Raw genomic sequence first — 14,801 nt, 5'->3', positions numbered from 1 at the left:
GTTCCTGGAAAGGCCCTTAGCTGGCCTCGCTTAACGTCCAAGATCATTTTTGAAAAAGTCTTTTGTTTATTTATTTTATTGGGCATCTTCCCATCAACCCTCCTGTCTTCGCAATTGTGGGTCGGGTGAACGCTGGAGCAATCACTAGGCGACAGCGAGTTCTAGTCCCACCTTAGGCAGGAAAGCCAGCTGGGTGACTATGAGCCTCTCTCTCTCTCAGCCCAGCCCACCTGAAATGCGACTGACTAGGGAATTCTGGGAATTGAAGTCCACCCATTCTGGTCTGCGAGGGCCACACCTGCACCGCCTGAGCTGTCCGTGGTACTGGAAAGATCGGCTCTTCCCATTCCGGTAGCGATCCTTCGTAGCTTTCAGAATCGTTGGAAGATCCTGCAAAAAGATATTTTAGGGTATTCTATCCGAGGTCTCCGTTAGCAAGGCTCCGTCCTCAACTTACAATGGCAATTGAGCCCCACATTGCCGTTGTTAAGTGAGACATTGTGAGCTTTGCCCCCATCTTATCCCCTTTCATTCCACAATTCTTAATGGAAGCACTGCAGGTGTTATGAGAGTCATAGAATCCTCTGGCTGGAAGGGACCCTGTCCAACCCCTGTTGCTATGCGAGAGAGTTGTTAAGTGAATTTGGTCCCATTTTAAAACTTTCCCTGCCCTGTTAAGAGAACCATTGCGGTTGTTCAGTGAGCAACGCGGTCGTTAAGGAGATCCAGTTTCGGCATTGCCGGAAGGTCGCAAAAGGGGATCGTGTGACCTGCGGAGCACTGCGACCATCATAAATATGAACCAATTTTGATCACGTGACTACAGGGTCGTATGACAATCGATCCCAAAGTCACTTCGCTCACTGAACAAACAGTCATAAGTCGAGAACTATCTGTAATTGTTGAATGGGAAGAAAATGGGAAATCTTACCTTCCGCCAGAGGTTTGCGAGTTACACTCCACTTCTGCAATTCGGCTCCTTCCTCCCCATCTGGGTGGAACACAGGAGATTCTTGGGGCAACGACGCCGAGGCATCGAGAAGGGCCCCGTTGTTCTCTGCAAGGATGTTCCCTGGGGTGTGGCTCAGCGCCAGGAGAGACTGAGAGTCGAGTTTTTCCTCAGAAAACGCCACCATAGCACGGTCCTCATTGTTGCTCTGGTCAAGAGACGAGGCTTCCTCCAGTTCGTCTTCTGACTCCAGACAGACAGCGACATTGTCCTGGGTTGTCTCGGAATCTGCTCGGACGACTTTGGGTTGTTCTAGAAGATTCTTCTTCGACTCAAGGAGCGACGCAAGGGGCCTCTCCTTCTCTTCATCTATGTTGTACTCATCTGAGCATACGGCCATCTTGCTCTCGCTCTTGTTTTCCAGGTACAGGGGCGCACACTCTGGGTCTTCCTTGGACTCTACGACTGTGTCGGCAACCAGGGCATACTGCTCAACACCATCCTTGCAATCATTGGAAGCCAAGTCCGAGGACTGGGAAGTGTCAACCAGATAAACAAAGGACTCGTCCACGCCTTCATCGATGGATGTTTCCAAGAGAAAGTGCTCGAAGGAGTCGGAGGTGACATTGTCGTCCTCCTCCTCCATGCCGTAGAGAGCAGCGTTCTCCATCGCTTCTCCTTGCGGGAACAGCATAACCTCCCTGGATTCCGCCTTGAAAAGGGATCTACCACAGAAGGGGAGAAGCAGAGCTGGTATCATCTGATGGCGCTCAATGGTGTTCATGCCACCCTCCGGAGAGGACGTAGCTGGCTGGCTTTGAAGGCCACCAGGTCCCCCTGCCTCGGCGCGGCCTGCTCCAAACACACCCCGAACCTCAGAAAGAGGCCCAGAATGGAAGGTAAGGGGACGATCAAAGGGGCAGGCTTCCAAGCCTCTTTTCGTGAAACCTCCGATTCCTGCGTCGTATGAAGGCAACAAACACGCCTGCTCCTCTAAAGGGCTGGAGCTGAGGGCGGCATTATCCTGAGCCTCGTCACCACTGGGGGGCCAGGAGGGATGGGTCTGCTCAGCCTCTTGCAGGGAAACCTTCAAGGGAGCCTCGGGGGTCACGGCCAGAGAAATCGGTGTGGGAGGCTGAACTTCTCCACTCGGCCCAGAGGTGGAGGCGAGGCTTTCTGAGTCACCTGTGGGGGGAGAGAGAAGGAGGGGAGGAAGCAGAAGTCAAACGATCCACCTGGCAAGAGACACAGAAGGATTCAGGCAACTTAAGAGGCTGGGAGGCCTTTTGAACCTGGTTTCTTCTTACTCCTCCTGCTCCTCTTCCTCCCTGCAAACCCCCTCCCTTCTAGCACTGATGATGCTCCCTAGTTGGGTCATGAGACGTCTGGAAGAAAATACTCAGAGAGTACCTAAGGCTGCCCAGTCCTTCCTCCTCCTCCTCCTCCTCCTCCTCCTCCTCCTCCTCCTCCTCCTCCTCCAAGCCGCTCCCTTCTAGCACTCAGAAAGAGAAATCTAGCTCATGGGCCCAGCCCCAACTTTGCCAGCCACGTTTCCACCATCTCAGTCCCCTGGGATCAAATCATAGTTACCAAGAAATGCAAAATTGTTGAATGGCAAACCTGGATCAAAGTCTCATTGCCTATTTATATCCCTTATTTTTTAGGGGGATGGACTGCAAATCTCTGAATCCAGTGTCTAGGCTGGGAAGGATGGGTTTTGTAATTGCGCCCAAGGTCTTGCTGGGGGTCATAGAAGAAAACTAGGCTAGAAGGGCCTCTGGTGGCTCAACAGACTAATGCAGTCTGTTATTAACAGCAGCTGCTTGCAATTACTGCAGGTTCAAGTCCCACCAGGCCCAAGGTTGACTCAGCCTTCCATCCTTTATAAGGTAGGTAAAATGAGGACCCAGATTGTTGGGGGCAATGAAGACTGTTGCTTGACATTGTGTAAGCCGCCCTGAGTCTTCGGAGAAGGGTGGGATATAAATGCAAATTAAAAAAAAACACTGAAGGAAACAGAGAGAGAGAGAGAGAGAAAAGAAAAAGAGGGAGAGAAAGGGAAAGAAGAGAGAGGGAAAGAGAGAGAGAAAGAAAGAAAAAGTGAAAGAGACAGAGAAAGAGAAAGAGAAAGAGAGAGAGAGAGAAAGAAAAAGAAAAAGAGAAAGAGAAAGAGTGAAAGAAAGAAATGGGTTTTGTTCACACTTGTAGGAACCAACCTGCGTGATTTTCCCTATGACTCTTGGAAAATGTGATACAAGCCTCGACTTATGACTGTTCCTTTAGTGACCAAGACTGCAAAGGGCCTGACAAAAAGGAACTCTTTTTCACCCTTACTCACAGGTTGTGGCGTCCCCGTGTTCAAAATTCAGATGTTATTTGTGATGGGTGCAGGTAAATAGAAAGAAATGGATGGATAAATGAACAGAGGGATGGATGGATGGAAGGAAGGAAGAGAGAGAGAAAGAGATGGCTGGATATTAATTTATGTTATTAAAGTGATTAGACTTTTTAAAATCCTGATTTCTTATTTTTCTAAGTAATTAAAGGAAGCAAACAGGCATATAATATTCCTTTATTCTCCTATTTTTCTCCACAACAACCCAACCACCCAATTTTTCACCCAAGAAAGTTAAGAAACCCTGATCTACTAACTAAGCCACCATCAGCCAGGTTTGGCCACACATTAAGCCAGCCTCCCCCAGCTCTGACACCCTCCAGATGGTCAGCTTGCTAGCGCAAAGAACTCTGGGAATTGAGTTTCATCCCCCTCTATAGACACACACCGAGGTGTAGGTTGTTGTGGGTGTCTTTGCAACAAACCATCATTTACACTCCAAGAATGAACTCTGTGCAACAGGCTGCTGTCAGGGTTCCAAGTAACAGCCCCAAGGAAAGGAAACTCCGAGGCTTGAAGTTCCTCAGAGCACAGCTGGGAGACCCGGAATCTTTCCCACCCCTCCCCCACCCGTCCAATCAGGTCCAGTCCGGAACGGAAGATCTCTTCGCCTTCTCCTCCGCACAGCTGCAGGGCCCCTTGGCCTTGACTTCCTAGAAGGAATTGGGTTTTGGCTAAGGATCTTCTCCACTCTGTCCTAGCCCCCCTCCCAACGCCCCACAGGAGGCTCCTGCCAGGCCTGGAGCCTGAAGGCACCAAGGTAGAAAGATGGCTTCCAGGTCTGACAGCTGCAACGGGACCATCAACCAGCTTTGACAATGATTATGAACTTGGTTTCCGTTCCATTCCCGATTTGGTCTCCTGATAGGAATGGCGAGCGTTTCTCACATCCATTGTGCAGTTACACAAAGGCAGTCAGGCCTTCCAACTCAAGCCCACCCAAGCCTACTCAATGCAACTAATGCCGACTCTATCCAGCCCTACTCTACCCATTCCTTCTTTACCCAACTCAATCCTAATAAACTCTACCCCAGGATAAGTCAACCCAACCCTAATCAATGCAATTCAACCTTACTCAAAAAAAGCTATTACCTGCTCAACTCAACCCTACTCAATTCAACTCTACTCTACCCATTCCCATTCTACCCAACTCAATCCTGCTGAACTCTACCCAACCCAACACAGCTCAACTCCACTCAATACAATTCTATTCAGCTCAACCCAACTTAACCCTGCTCAACTCTAGACTATCAAACCCAGACCTTCTCAACAGGCAGCGTCCTTCTTTAATCCAGCAAACCCCCTTGCCCCACACTCCACCACCCATCATGGCCAACTGCCATGGCCCAGACTCCACCACCTATCATCCTCAGCTTGGAGAAAGCACCCCTGACTCACTGCAAACCCCACATGCACCCCCGCCCACCCAAAATACTCCCACCCCAGAGGGTCCAGTTACCTGCTTTCCCATTCTTCAAGAGGCTAAGAAAGGAGCCCATAGTAAATGCAATGGCCAGGTAGTGGCTTCCTTTACACCAGAAAGCTCTTGAGTAACCCTATCTCTGACCCTTCCAGCCCCTCCTCCTTTAATAATGAGGGGAGGGTTAAGGGGAAAGAGGGAGGGGTCACAAGATCTCTGTCTCTGGTGCTTAAAGAAACGGTGTCCTTTTTGAACATTAAGCCTCTCCCCAAAATCGCTGGTGGGGTGGGGTCCTAGTAAGTGGGAGTAGCCCTGCTCACCCCAAAGCCTTTGGGGAGAGGAAGGGGGTCAGTCAGACACAGGTGGGTAAAATAGCCCCCGTTTGCTAACCACAGTAGAGGGAGGGTCATAAATCATGATTACATGATATGATAACTAGATAGATAGATAGATAGATAGATAGATAGATAGATAGATAGATAGATAGATAGATAGATAGATAGATAGATAGATAGATAGATAGATAGATAGATGGATGATTCTGGGAGTTGTAGTGCTCCCCTCTTAAAGTATCCTGGCAGGTAGATTCTGGATGTTGAAGTCCCCCCCTCTTAAAGCTCCCTGGATGGGGGATTCTGGGAGTTATAGTCCTCCCCTTTAAAAGTATTCTGGCTGGGGGATTCTGGAAGTCCTCCCCTTCTCATAGTATACCAGCTAGGGGATTCTGGCCATTCAATTCCTCCTCTCTTAAAGCTGTCAAGAATCTTAAGTGAGACATATCCAATCCTAGGACCTTTCTTGCAAGGGTCTTTAAACGAATCACCACCATTGTTAAGTAAATTAAGCCAATCTGGCTTTGGAAGGCCTCAGTTAAAACAGAGGGATTTCACCCCGAACGAATCCCGCATTTTCCCGTCCCACGCAACACACAAACACACAGACTCACAAGGGCAATTCTCCGATCCAAGTGACACAAACCAGAATCGATCGAGCAGAAAACCATAAAAGGCCTCTGAGGGACAAAACAGCCTGGTAAAATTTAGAACGCTTGGCTTGCAAAGCGATTTATTTTCCTTCTTTTTTAAAAAACGTTCCTTTTTCTAATTTTTTTTTTTAAATTGCTCCTTTATCCACGTCACCAGCTCTCTGCGCGGGCTCAAAGGAAGGACACTGATGAACCTCAGAATTCGCACTCGGCTCGGCTTCTTGAATTTTCACATGGGGGTGGGAATGAGAAGACGGTGAGATTTTATAAAAGGGAACATTATAAATAAAAAATCCAGAAATTATTGGTTCTCCATCACTGGAAGATTTTAAAAAGAGATTGGACAGTGGTTTTTTCAGGGATGGTATATAAGATCTCCTGATCGAGCAGGTGGGTTGGACTAGATGATCTCCAGGGTCCCCTCCAATTCTGTAATTCTATAAGCGAAATGCTGTGGGTCTAATTTGGCTACGTCTAAATCCCATTTTGGGGGACCGTCGTCACTTTCAGAATGGTCGTTAAATGGACCGTTGTAAGTCAAGGACTGACACTTGGCAGCTTAAAAGCCCCCCCCCCTCAAACAAAGGACAGAGAGAAGGAGCCCAGGTGCAGCAGGAGTGAATATACCGTTTATTAAGCAAGAGAGCATCCTTGGTATAGACGAATCAGAGAGTAAAGTCTTTGTACGTTCCTAACAGGTGTATCGGCTACTGGTAACCGGCCGTATATACAGAAGTGGGGGGGGGAAGGCAGGGGCAGGGGGTGGGTGCTCTGGGCTGGGCATCTCCCCACCGGACACTACATCGTCAGCTCCTGCAAGACAGAAGGGGAAGAAGAGAAGCGTCAGGTCTAGGAAGTGGGGAGGGGGTGGAGTTCTTGCAAGCGTTTCGCGACCCAACTAGGCAACATCATCAGTGCTGGAAGGAAGGAGGGGGAGGAGGAAGAGGAGGAGGAGTGTGGGGTCTTTGGTCCTCTGAGCTGGTCGTTTTTTGTGCAGATGTCTCCTGACGCAACTAGGGACGATCTTCAGTGCTAGAAGGGACTATATATATATATTTGAACAGAAACCCTTCTAGAACTGATGATGTTACAAAGTTGGGTCAAGAAATGTCTGCAAGGAAATGCTCACCATGCTCAGAAAGCACAATCTTCCTCCTCCCCCTCCCTCCTCCTCCTCCTCCTCCTCCTCCTCCTCCTCCCCTTCCCCTTGCTCTTCCTCCTCCTCCCAGACTCCATTCCCTTCTAGGACTGATGATGTTCCCTAGTTGGGTCATGAAACGTCTGCAAGAAGAAGACCCAGCTCAGAGAGCAGCAAGAAACCCCCCACAAGTCCTCCTCCTCCCCCCTCCTCCTCCTGCCCCCCCACAAACCCCATCCCCTTGTAGCACTGATGCTATTCCCCATCTATATTATATAATATGTAACAAGAACATAAAATATAATAAATATACTATACTGTACTGTACTAGACTAGACTAGACTAGAATAATACAATATAATATATCTGGTAATGCAATGTAATGTAATCTATTCATTTCTATTCATTTCCAACCTTTTCTATAGGTAGTGGTTGACTTATGACCACAATTGACTCCTAAATTCTGGTCACTAAGCGAGACATTTGTTAAGTGAGTTTTGTCCCATTTTACAACCTTCCTTGCCAGGCTTGTTAAGTGAATCCCTGCAGTCGTTAAGTTAGTCACACGGTTCTTAAGCGACTCCAGCGTCCGCCTTCACTTTGCTGGTCAGAAGGTCGCAAAAGGGGGGTCACGTGACCCCTTCTCCCCAGGGACGCTGCGACCGTCATAAATACGAATCAGTTTCCAAGTGTCTGAGTTTTAATCTTGTGACCGCGGGAACGCTGCTTCGGTCCTCAGTGGGGAAAACGGCCCTGAGGCCCTTTCTTCTGTGCCGTTCAAACTTGGGACAGTCATTGATTGAACTGTCATAAGTCAAGGACTGCCTGTATAAGACTGACTAGGAATATACTTGGGACATGGTGGCTCAGGGGCTAGGACGTTGAGCTTGTCGATCGAAAAGTCGGCAACTTGGCGGTTCGAATCCCCAGTGCTGCCGTGTAATGGGGTGAGCTCCCGTGACTTGTCCCAGCTTCTGCCAACCTAGCAGTTCGAAAGCAGGTAAAAAATGCAAGTAGAAAAAATAGGGACCACCTTTGGTGGGAAGGGAACAGCGTTCCGTGCGCCTTTGGCGTTGAGCCATGCCGGCCACATGACCACAGAGACGTCTTCGGACAGCGCTGGCTCTTCGGCTTTGAAATGGAGATGAGCACCGCCCCCCTAGAGTCGGCAATGACTACCACATATGTGCAAGGGGAACCTTTACCTTTACCTTAGGGATATACTTTGGGAACCACCTGGAAGGAGCCTTGTGAATTCTCTCCCTCTCAACCAAACTCTCAAAACTTGGCGCTCTCTCTGTCCTGTGGAGCGCAGCCCCTCCCTCCCTCCCTCCTTTCCTCCCCTCCCGGGAATCCAGGCCACCTTCCACCACAGCAGAGGAGGGACGGCTGCTGCCCTCAAACACTCACCATGATGGCGTTGACGATGTCATTGTTGTTGTGCCGCAGGGCTCGGACGGCTTTGGGGCGGGAGACATTGGCCTGAGCCATGACCAATTCGATATCTCTCACCTCCAGACCTGTTTCGTCCACCTAGAAAGGGAGAGAGGGACGGAGGGAGGAAATACAGAAATAGAGGCAGGCAGGAAAGAAAGAAGGAAGGGGGGGGAAGTAGAGGGAAAGGGGGAAAAGAAAAAAAGAGAAAGAAGGAAGGGAGGAAGGGAGAAAAAGGGGAAAAGAAAGAAAGAAAGAAAGAAAGAAAGAAAGAAAGAAAGAAAGAAAGAAAGAAAGAAAGAAAGAAAGAAAGAAAGAAAGAAAGAAGAAAGACCATCATGAAAGGTGGACTTCAAGAGGTGGATCCAAATCCCAAATCCCACCTCAACCTCTGGCTGACCTTGCAGCAAACCATCATAATCATTATCGCAACAATGGAGTAAGGTTCCAGGAGACTTACCCCACCATGGGATGACTTCTCCAACACTTTATGGTGTCCCAGCAACCTAAAGTCCAAGCTTAGCATCTTCAGAAAGAACATGGAGCTGGCTTAAGAAACTACCAAGAGATGGTCCCTCAAGAGGTTGAGATGGATTTGTGGCCTCAGAAACATCAGCATGAAGGACCCCCAATCCTCACATGAGGGATGGTATGAAGTCTCCTATCTTGGGCAGAAGGCTGGACTAGATGTCCCTCCAAGCCCTGGCGATTTGGGGTCCTTCTATGTAGAACAGTCCCTTCACATCTGAGAGACACCTGACCACAGCATCAGGGTTAATAGCCTGCCTCCCGAGATGTCTACTCCCCTTGGACCTCCGAGGGGGACCTCTTAAGAGGACATCATGAAGGTTCTCATTCCTCTTGGGCTTCCCTCCTTTCCACCCCCACCTCCACCTCAAGTCTGGAGAAGGTTGACATCTGGCTCTCCTTACCTCCTCCTCTTCCTCGCTCTCCTCCTTGATGGTGAGGGCTGGAGCTGCTTCGGTGATCAAGGATGAGTGCTCCACAGGAACTTTGAACTTTTCCGCTGCTGCTTTGTGGACCTGTTGGGAGAGGTCTTCGATCTGCAGAAGAAAGTAATGGAGGGCCTTCAGATCTTTCTCCGTTCTGGAGGAGAAAGAGACCTGGCTTTGGCCCGTTTCCAGAGAAAGACACCCAGCAAAGACGTTCTCCAACGAGTTCCAGATGGTTGGCCTAGAAGGCTCTTCCACGTTCTACCAAGAGGCCAGGTCCTTCAACCAGGAATTGGAGAGGACCCCTTCCCTAAACCTACATTTCCAATCTGACTTCTCCAACTGAGGTGAGAAGAAGACAATCTCTTGGTTCTCCAGTCAAGAAAGGCGGAGGCCAATCTATCACAACGCAGGAAGTCCTCAACATGCAACCATTCGATTAGCGGCCAAAGGTAGAAGAGCAAGGAAAAAGTGACCTACGACCACGTTTTTCCACACTTATGACTATCACGGCAGTCCCGTAACCCAAATTGGCAACAACTTGGCAACGGACTCACTTTTATCTTGTTTATCACATTACAAACTTAAGCAGCTACATCGTTCCAAAGAGGAAGCCTACAGAAAAGGTGATAGAATGCTGTACAATCAGGCAAGAAATGTACTAACAAGGGAGACCTCTACTCCCTGCCTTTCATTCTTTCTTGCTTTTCTTTCTCCTCGCTCCCTCTTTCCCCTTCCTTCCTTCCTTTCCTTCCTACCTTTTCTCGTTCCTCCTTCCTTCCTTCCACCCATCCACCTATCTCTCCTCCCTCCCTCCCTCTTCAGTCACCCACAGACTTCTCCCCTCCCCCAGGATCCCAGATTCCCACACCTCCTCTTCCCTCTTCCCAGATCACCTTTGCTTCTCCAAAGACGATGTAGATGTCGGAAGCTGGACTTTTGAAGACATCTGGCTTGGTGATGACAAACAAGATATTCTTGGACTTACGGATGGTTATCCTGGTCACGCCATGGATCTGCCGCAGACCCAGCTTGGACATGGCCTGGGGGCAAAGAAGAAGACCACACACAGCCCATCGGCACCATGTTGATGGGCTCGCAACCACACCACGAAGAGAGGAACTCACAACACCCTCAAAAGCCATGGAAGAAAGCTAAGGAGGCCTCTTGTAGGTCAACCAAAGAGCTGGTTGAAGAATAAGGAGAAGGAGGGACCTTCTCCCACCCAATGCTACAGTTGAGGTCCTGTAGACCAACCCCTTGCTTCCACGGAAGGCCATCTCCAGGTGCGGTCTTCTTCAAGACATGGTGGACCATGAACTGTGGAAAGTTCTGGAGACCACAAGATGTTTCTGGTAGGAACCATGCAGAAGTCTTCTTCTGACCTCTTGAGAGAACTTAACTTCTCTAGTGCGGTGGGAGATCTCAGTCCAGAACCAAAGAAAGGGCAAGAGAGATACTTAGACCCCCAAAACTGGAGTTGTTCCAAGGCGCTCTGTGGCATCTGGCAATATGTTGGCAGATGCCTTCTACAATGAGTGGAAGTCTTTCACCTTGCCAACCCTTTGAGGTAGACCAGACCAGGAAACTAACAAACTGCAGACAAACACTCTTAATAAAGGTGGTGAGTTCTAGTGTCACCTTAGGCACAAAAGAGAAGTTGCTTTGAGCCAATCAACATGTGACGGTGAATTATAGTTCCACCTTAAGTATGAAAGGACGTTGCTTAATTTTGATTCAATCACCAGGAGATGGTGCGTTCTAGTTCCACGTTAAGCAAGAAATCCAGCTGGGTGATTTTGGGCTGTCCCTCTCTGAAAGCCCAACCTACCTTGCAGGATTGTTGTTTTGGAGAAAATAGGAGGAGGAAGGTGTCCTGTATATGTTCACCGCCTTAAGTGATTTGTGAGAAAGGAAGGAAGGAGGCGGGGAGAAGATGGAGGGAGGGAAAGAGATGAATGGGAAAGGACAGATGGAACAGAAGGAAGAAGGGAAGGAAGGAAGAAGGGAGGGAGGGGAGGGAGGGAAGGAAGGAAGGAAGGAGGGGGGAAGAAGGGAGGGAGGGAATTACCTTTCGAGCTTTCTTCTCGCTCCGGCTTTGTTTGGCCTTGCTAATGGATTCTTCGCCAGTCCCCAGGGAATGAGTCAGCTGGGTCTGAAAGAAACAAATCCATTTACTCATCCCTTACTACTAAGCGGATCCCTTTGGCTGAAAGAGGGCTTTTACGCTCTCTCCAGAATGGCCCATCAACTTCTCTTTACCTTCCTGGAAAAGCACTTAGCTGACCTCGATTAATGTCCGAGATCATTTTTGAAAAGGTCTTTTATTTATTTTATTGAGCATCTTCCCATCAACCCTCCCGTCTTCGCAATTGTGGGTCGGGTTAACGCTGGACCAAACGCCAGGCGACAGTGAGTTCTAGTCCCACCTTAGGCAGGAAAGCCAGCTGGGTGACTATGAGCCCCCCTCTCTCCCTCAGCCCAGCCCACCTGAAATGCGACTGACTAGGGAATTCTGGGAATTGAAGTCCACCCATTCTGGTCTGCGAGGGCCACACCTGCACTGCGTGAGCTGTCCGTGGTACTGGAAAATTCGGCTCTTCCAATTCTGGTAGTGATCCTTCATTGCTTTCAGAATCGTTGGAAGATCCTGCAAAAAGATATTTTAGGGTATTCTATCCGAGGTCTCCGTTAGCAAGGCTCCGTCCTCAACTTACAATGGCAATTGAGCCCCACATTGCCGTTGTTAAGTGAGACATTGTGAGCTTTGCCCCCATCTTATCCCCTTTCATTCCACAATTCTTAATGGAAGCACTGCAGTTATTATAAGAGTCAAATAATCCTCAGGTTGGGAGGGACCCTGGAGGTCTTCTAGGCCAGGGGTCTCCAACCTTGGTCCCTTTAAGACTTATGGACTTCAACTCCCAGCTTTGCTGGCTGAGGGACTCTGGAAGTTGAAGTCCACAAGTCTTAAAGGGACCAAAGTTGGAGACCCCTGGTCTAGACCAACCCCCTGCCATTCTGGTGGACATCCCTGAAGGGCCCACCAAAGATCATGGAATCCTGAAGCTGGACGGGACCCTTGGAAGTCTTCTAGTCCAACCACCCACCCATCCCATTGGATGTCTCTGAAGGTACCTGGATGAAGCTGTCTATCTAGACCCGTTCCAGTCCGGCTTCCGGCCTGGACATAGTACGGAGACAGCTTTGGTCGCGTTGGTGGATGACCTCTGGAGGGCCAGGGATAGGGATTGTTCCTCTGCCCTGGTCCTATGAGATCTCTCAGTGGCTTTTGATACCATCGACCATGGTATCTTGCTGCACCGGTTGGAGAGTTTGGGAGGGGAGGCACCGTTTATCTGTGGTTCTCTCCTATCTCTCTGACCGGTTGCAGACGGTGTTGACAGGGGGGCAGAGGTCGACCGCGAGGCGCCTCACTTGTGGGGTGCCTCAGGGGTTGATTCTCTCGTCTCTCCTGTTCAACATCTATATGAAGCCGCTGGATGAGGTCATCAGTGGCTTTGGGGTGAGTTACCATCTGTACGCTGACGACACACAGCTGTACTTTTCCACCCCGGGCCACCCCAACGAAGCTGTCGAAGTGCTGTCCCAGTGCTTGGAAGCCGTACAGGTCTGGATGGGGAGAAACAGACTCAAGCTCAATCCCTCCAAGATGGAGTGGCTGTGGATGCCAGCACCCTGGTACAGTCAGCTGCAATTGCGGCTGACTGTTGGGGGCGAGTCATTGGCCCCAATGGAAAGGGTGCACAACTTGGGTGTTCTCCTGGATGGACGGCTGTCGTTTGACGATCATCTGGCGGCCGTCTCCAGGAGGGCCTTTTACCAAGTACGCTTGGTCCGCCAGTTGCGGCCCTTCCTTGACCGGGATGCCTTATGCACGGTCACTCACGCTCTTGTCACCTCTCGTTTGGATTATTGCAATGCTCTCTACATGGGGCTACCCTTGAAGTGCACCCGGAGGCTTCAGTTAGTTCAGAATGCAGCTGTGCAGGTAATAGAGGGAGCCACATGTTGCTCCCATGTAACACCACTCCTGCGCAGTTTGCACTGGCTTCCTGTGGTCTTTTCGGTGCGCTTTAAGGTCTTGGTTACCACCTTTAAAGCGCTCCATGGCTTAGGGCCCGGGTACTTATGGGACCGCCTGCTGTTACCTTATGCCTCCCACCGACCCATACGCTCACACAGAGAGGGTCTTCTCAGGGTGCCGTCCGCCAAGCAATGTCGGCTGGCGGCCCCCAGGAGTAGGGCCTTCTCTGTCGGAGCTCCTACTCTTTGTAACGAACTTTCCCCTAGTTTGCGCCAATTGCCTGACCTTCGGACCTTTTGCCGTGAGCTGAAAACACATTTATTTATTCAAGCGGGACTGGCTTAAAAGTTTACTAAATTTTAATCGGGGTTATTTATGAATTTTAAGGGTTTTAAATTGATTGTTTTAAATTTCGGCCATTTATGAAATATGCTTGTTTTAAGTTTTTGTATATTGTATTATTTTAATTTGGCTGTACACCGCCCTGAGTCCTTCGGGAGAAGGGCGGTATAAAAATCTAATAAAATAAATAAAATAAATAAATAAATAAGAACCCACCAAAGACCATAGAATCCTCTGGCTGGAAGGTACTTCCAGTCCAACCCCCTGCCCCCAGTCACATGTCATGGCCATTTAGCCCTCGGAACTTCATTCCACCAGCCACAGCGAAGCCCCACGCTAAGAGAAACGTGCATTGGGCCAACTCCACCCAACGTCTTCCTACCTTTGTGGTTGACATCATGGGCCCTTTTCCCTGCCAATGAAGTCTTCTCTTCCAGGAGCATCATACCCGCCTCTCGCAGCGTCTCCAGCTCCCTCTCCTCACTTGAACTTGACTCTGGCAGGAAGGAACCCCGAGAAGCTCGCTTTTCCCGCGCCAGTCCCAAATATTTGACACGGGAATCTCGATTACCAGGCAACTGGTTCCTCCCTCGGGCATCTTGGCCGCTGGGAAGTTGGTGGAGCTGGCCGGGACCCGAAGAAGTGGAACTCTCGAGAGCTGGAAAAAGCGGAAGTTCAGGGGCAGGACTTCGGATCTTCCCTTTTCCTATTGGTCGGCATTTCTTGGGTGGGTTGACACACCCCAACCATTGATTTTCCTTGAAATTGACAGGCCATCTTATCCTACTTTTGGTGTCCACGTTGCTCTCTGAGCTTGGCGGTTTTCTCGCAGATGTTTCAGGACCCAACTAGGTGATTTTTTTAAAAATTTGCATTTATATCCCGCCCTTCTCCGAAGACTCAGGGCGGCTTACCCTATGTTAGCAATAGTCTTCATTCTATTTGTATATTTATATACAAAGTCAACTTATTGCCCCCAACAATCTGGCTCCTCATTTTACCTACCTTATAAAGGATGGAAGGCTGAGTCAACCTTGGGCCTGGTGGGACTAGAACCTGCAGTAATTGCAGGCAGCTGTGTTTAGAAGAATGCTAGAAGAAACTGTACCTAAACAGAAAATCACAGCTCCTTCTAGC

At 49.4% G+C, this 14,801-nt stretch overlaps 1 protein-coding gene across 1 annotated transcript in view; it reads right to left on the bottom strand.

Moving 5' to 3' along the window:
* Positions 1 to 2,079: 2,079 nt before the first annotated feature.
* Positions 2,080 to 14,801, bottom strand: part of LOC131198290 (NAC-alpha domain-containing protein 1-like) — a 33,038-nt gene continuing 20,316 nt past the window's right edge. The window contains exons 4-11 of the mRNA XM_058182777.1: positions 14,047 to 14,322; positions 11,833 to 11,924; positions 11,346 to 11,429; positions 10,171 to 10,317; positions 9,254 to 9,385; positions 8,298 to 8,420; positions 6,377 to 6,562; positions 2,080 to 2,134 (exon numbers count right to left, since the gene is read on the bottom strand). Coding sequence (XP_058038760.1) covers positions 6,548 to 6,562; positions 8,298 to 8,420; positions 9,254 to 9,385; positions 10,171 to 10,317; positions 11,346 to 11,429; positions 11,833 to 11,924; positions 14,047 to 14,322 — 869 coding nt within the window. The 3' untranslated portion in view covers positions 2,080 to 2,134; positions 6,377 to 6,547. The remainder of the gene's footprint in view (positions 2,135 to 6,376; positions 6,563 to 8,297; positions 8,421 to 9,253; positions 9,386 to 10,170; positions 10,318 to 11,345; positions 11,430 to 11,832; positions 11,925 to 14,046; positions 14,323 to 14,801) is intronic.

This window comes from Ahaetulla prasina, chromosome 4, assembly GCF_028640845.1.
Source record: "Ahaetulla prasina isolate Xishuangbanna chromosome 4, ASM2864084v1, whole genome shotgun sequence".
NCBI lineage: Eukaryota > Metazoa > Chordata > Lepidosauria > Squamata > Colubridae > Ahaetulla > Ahaetulla prasina.
The sequence above is the reverse complement of the archived record's forward strand: the minus strand, read 5'-3'. Positions and strand labels throughout refer to the sequence as shown.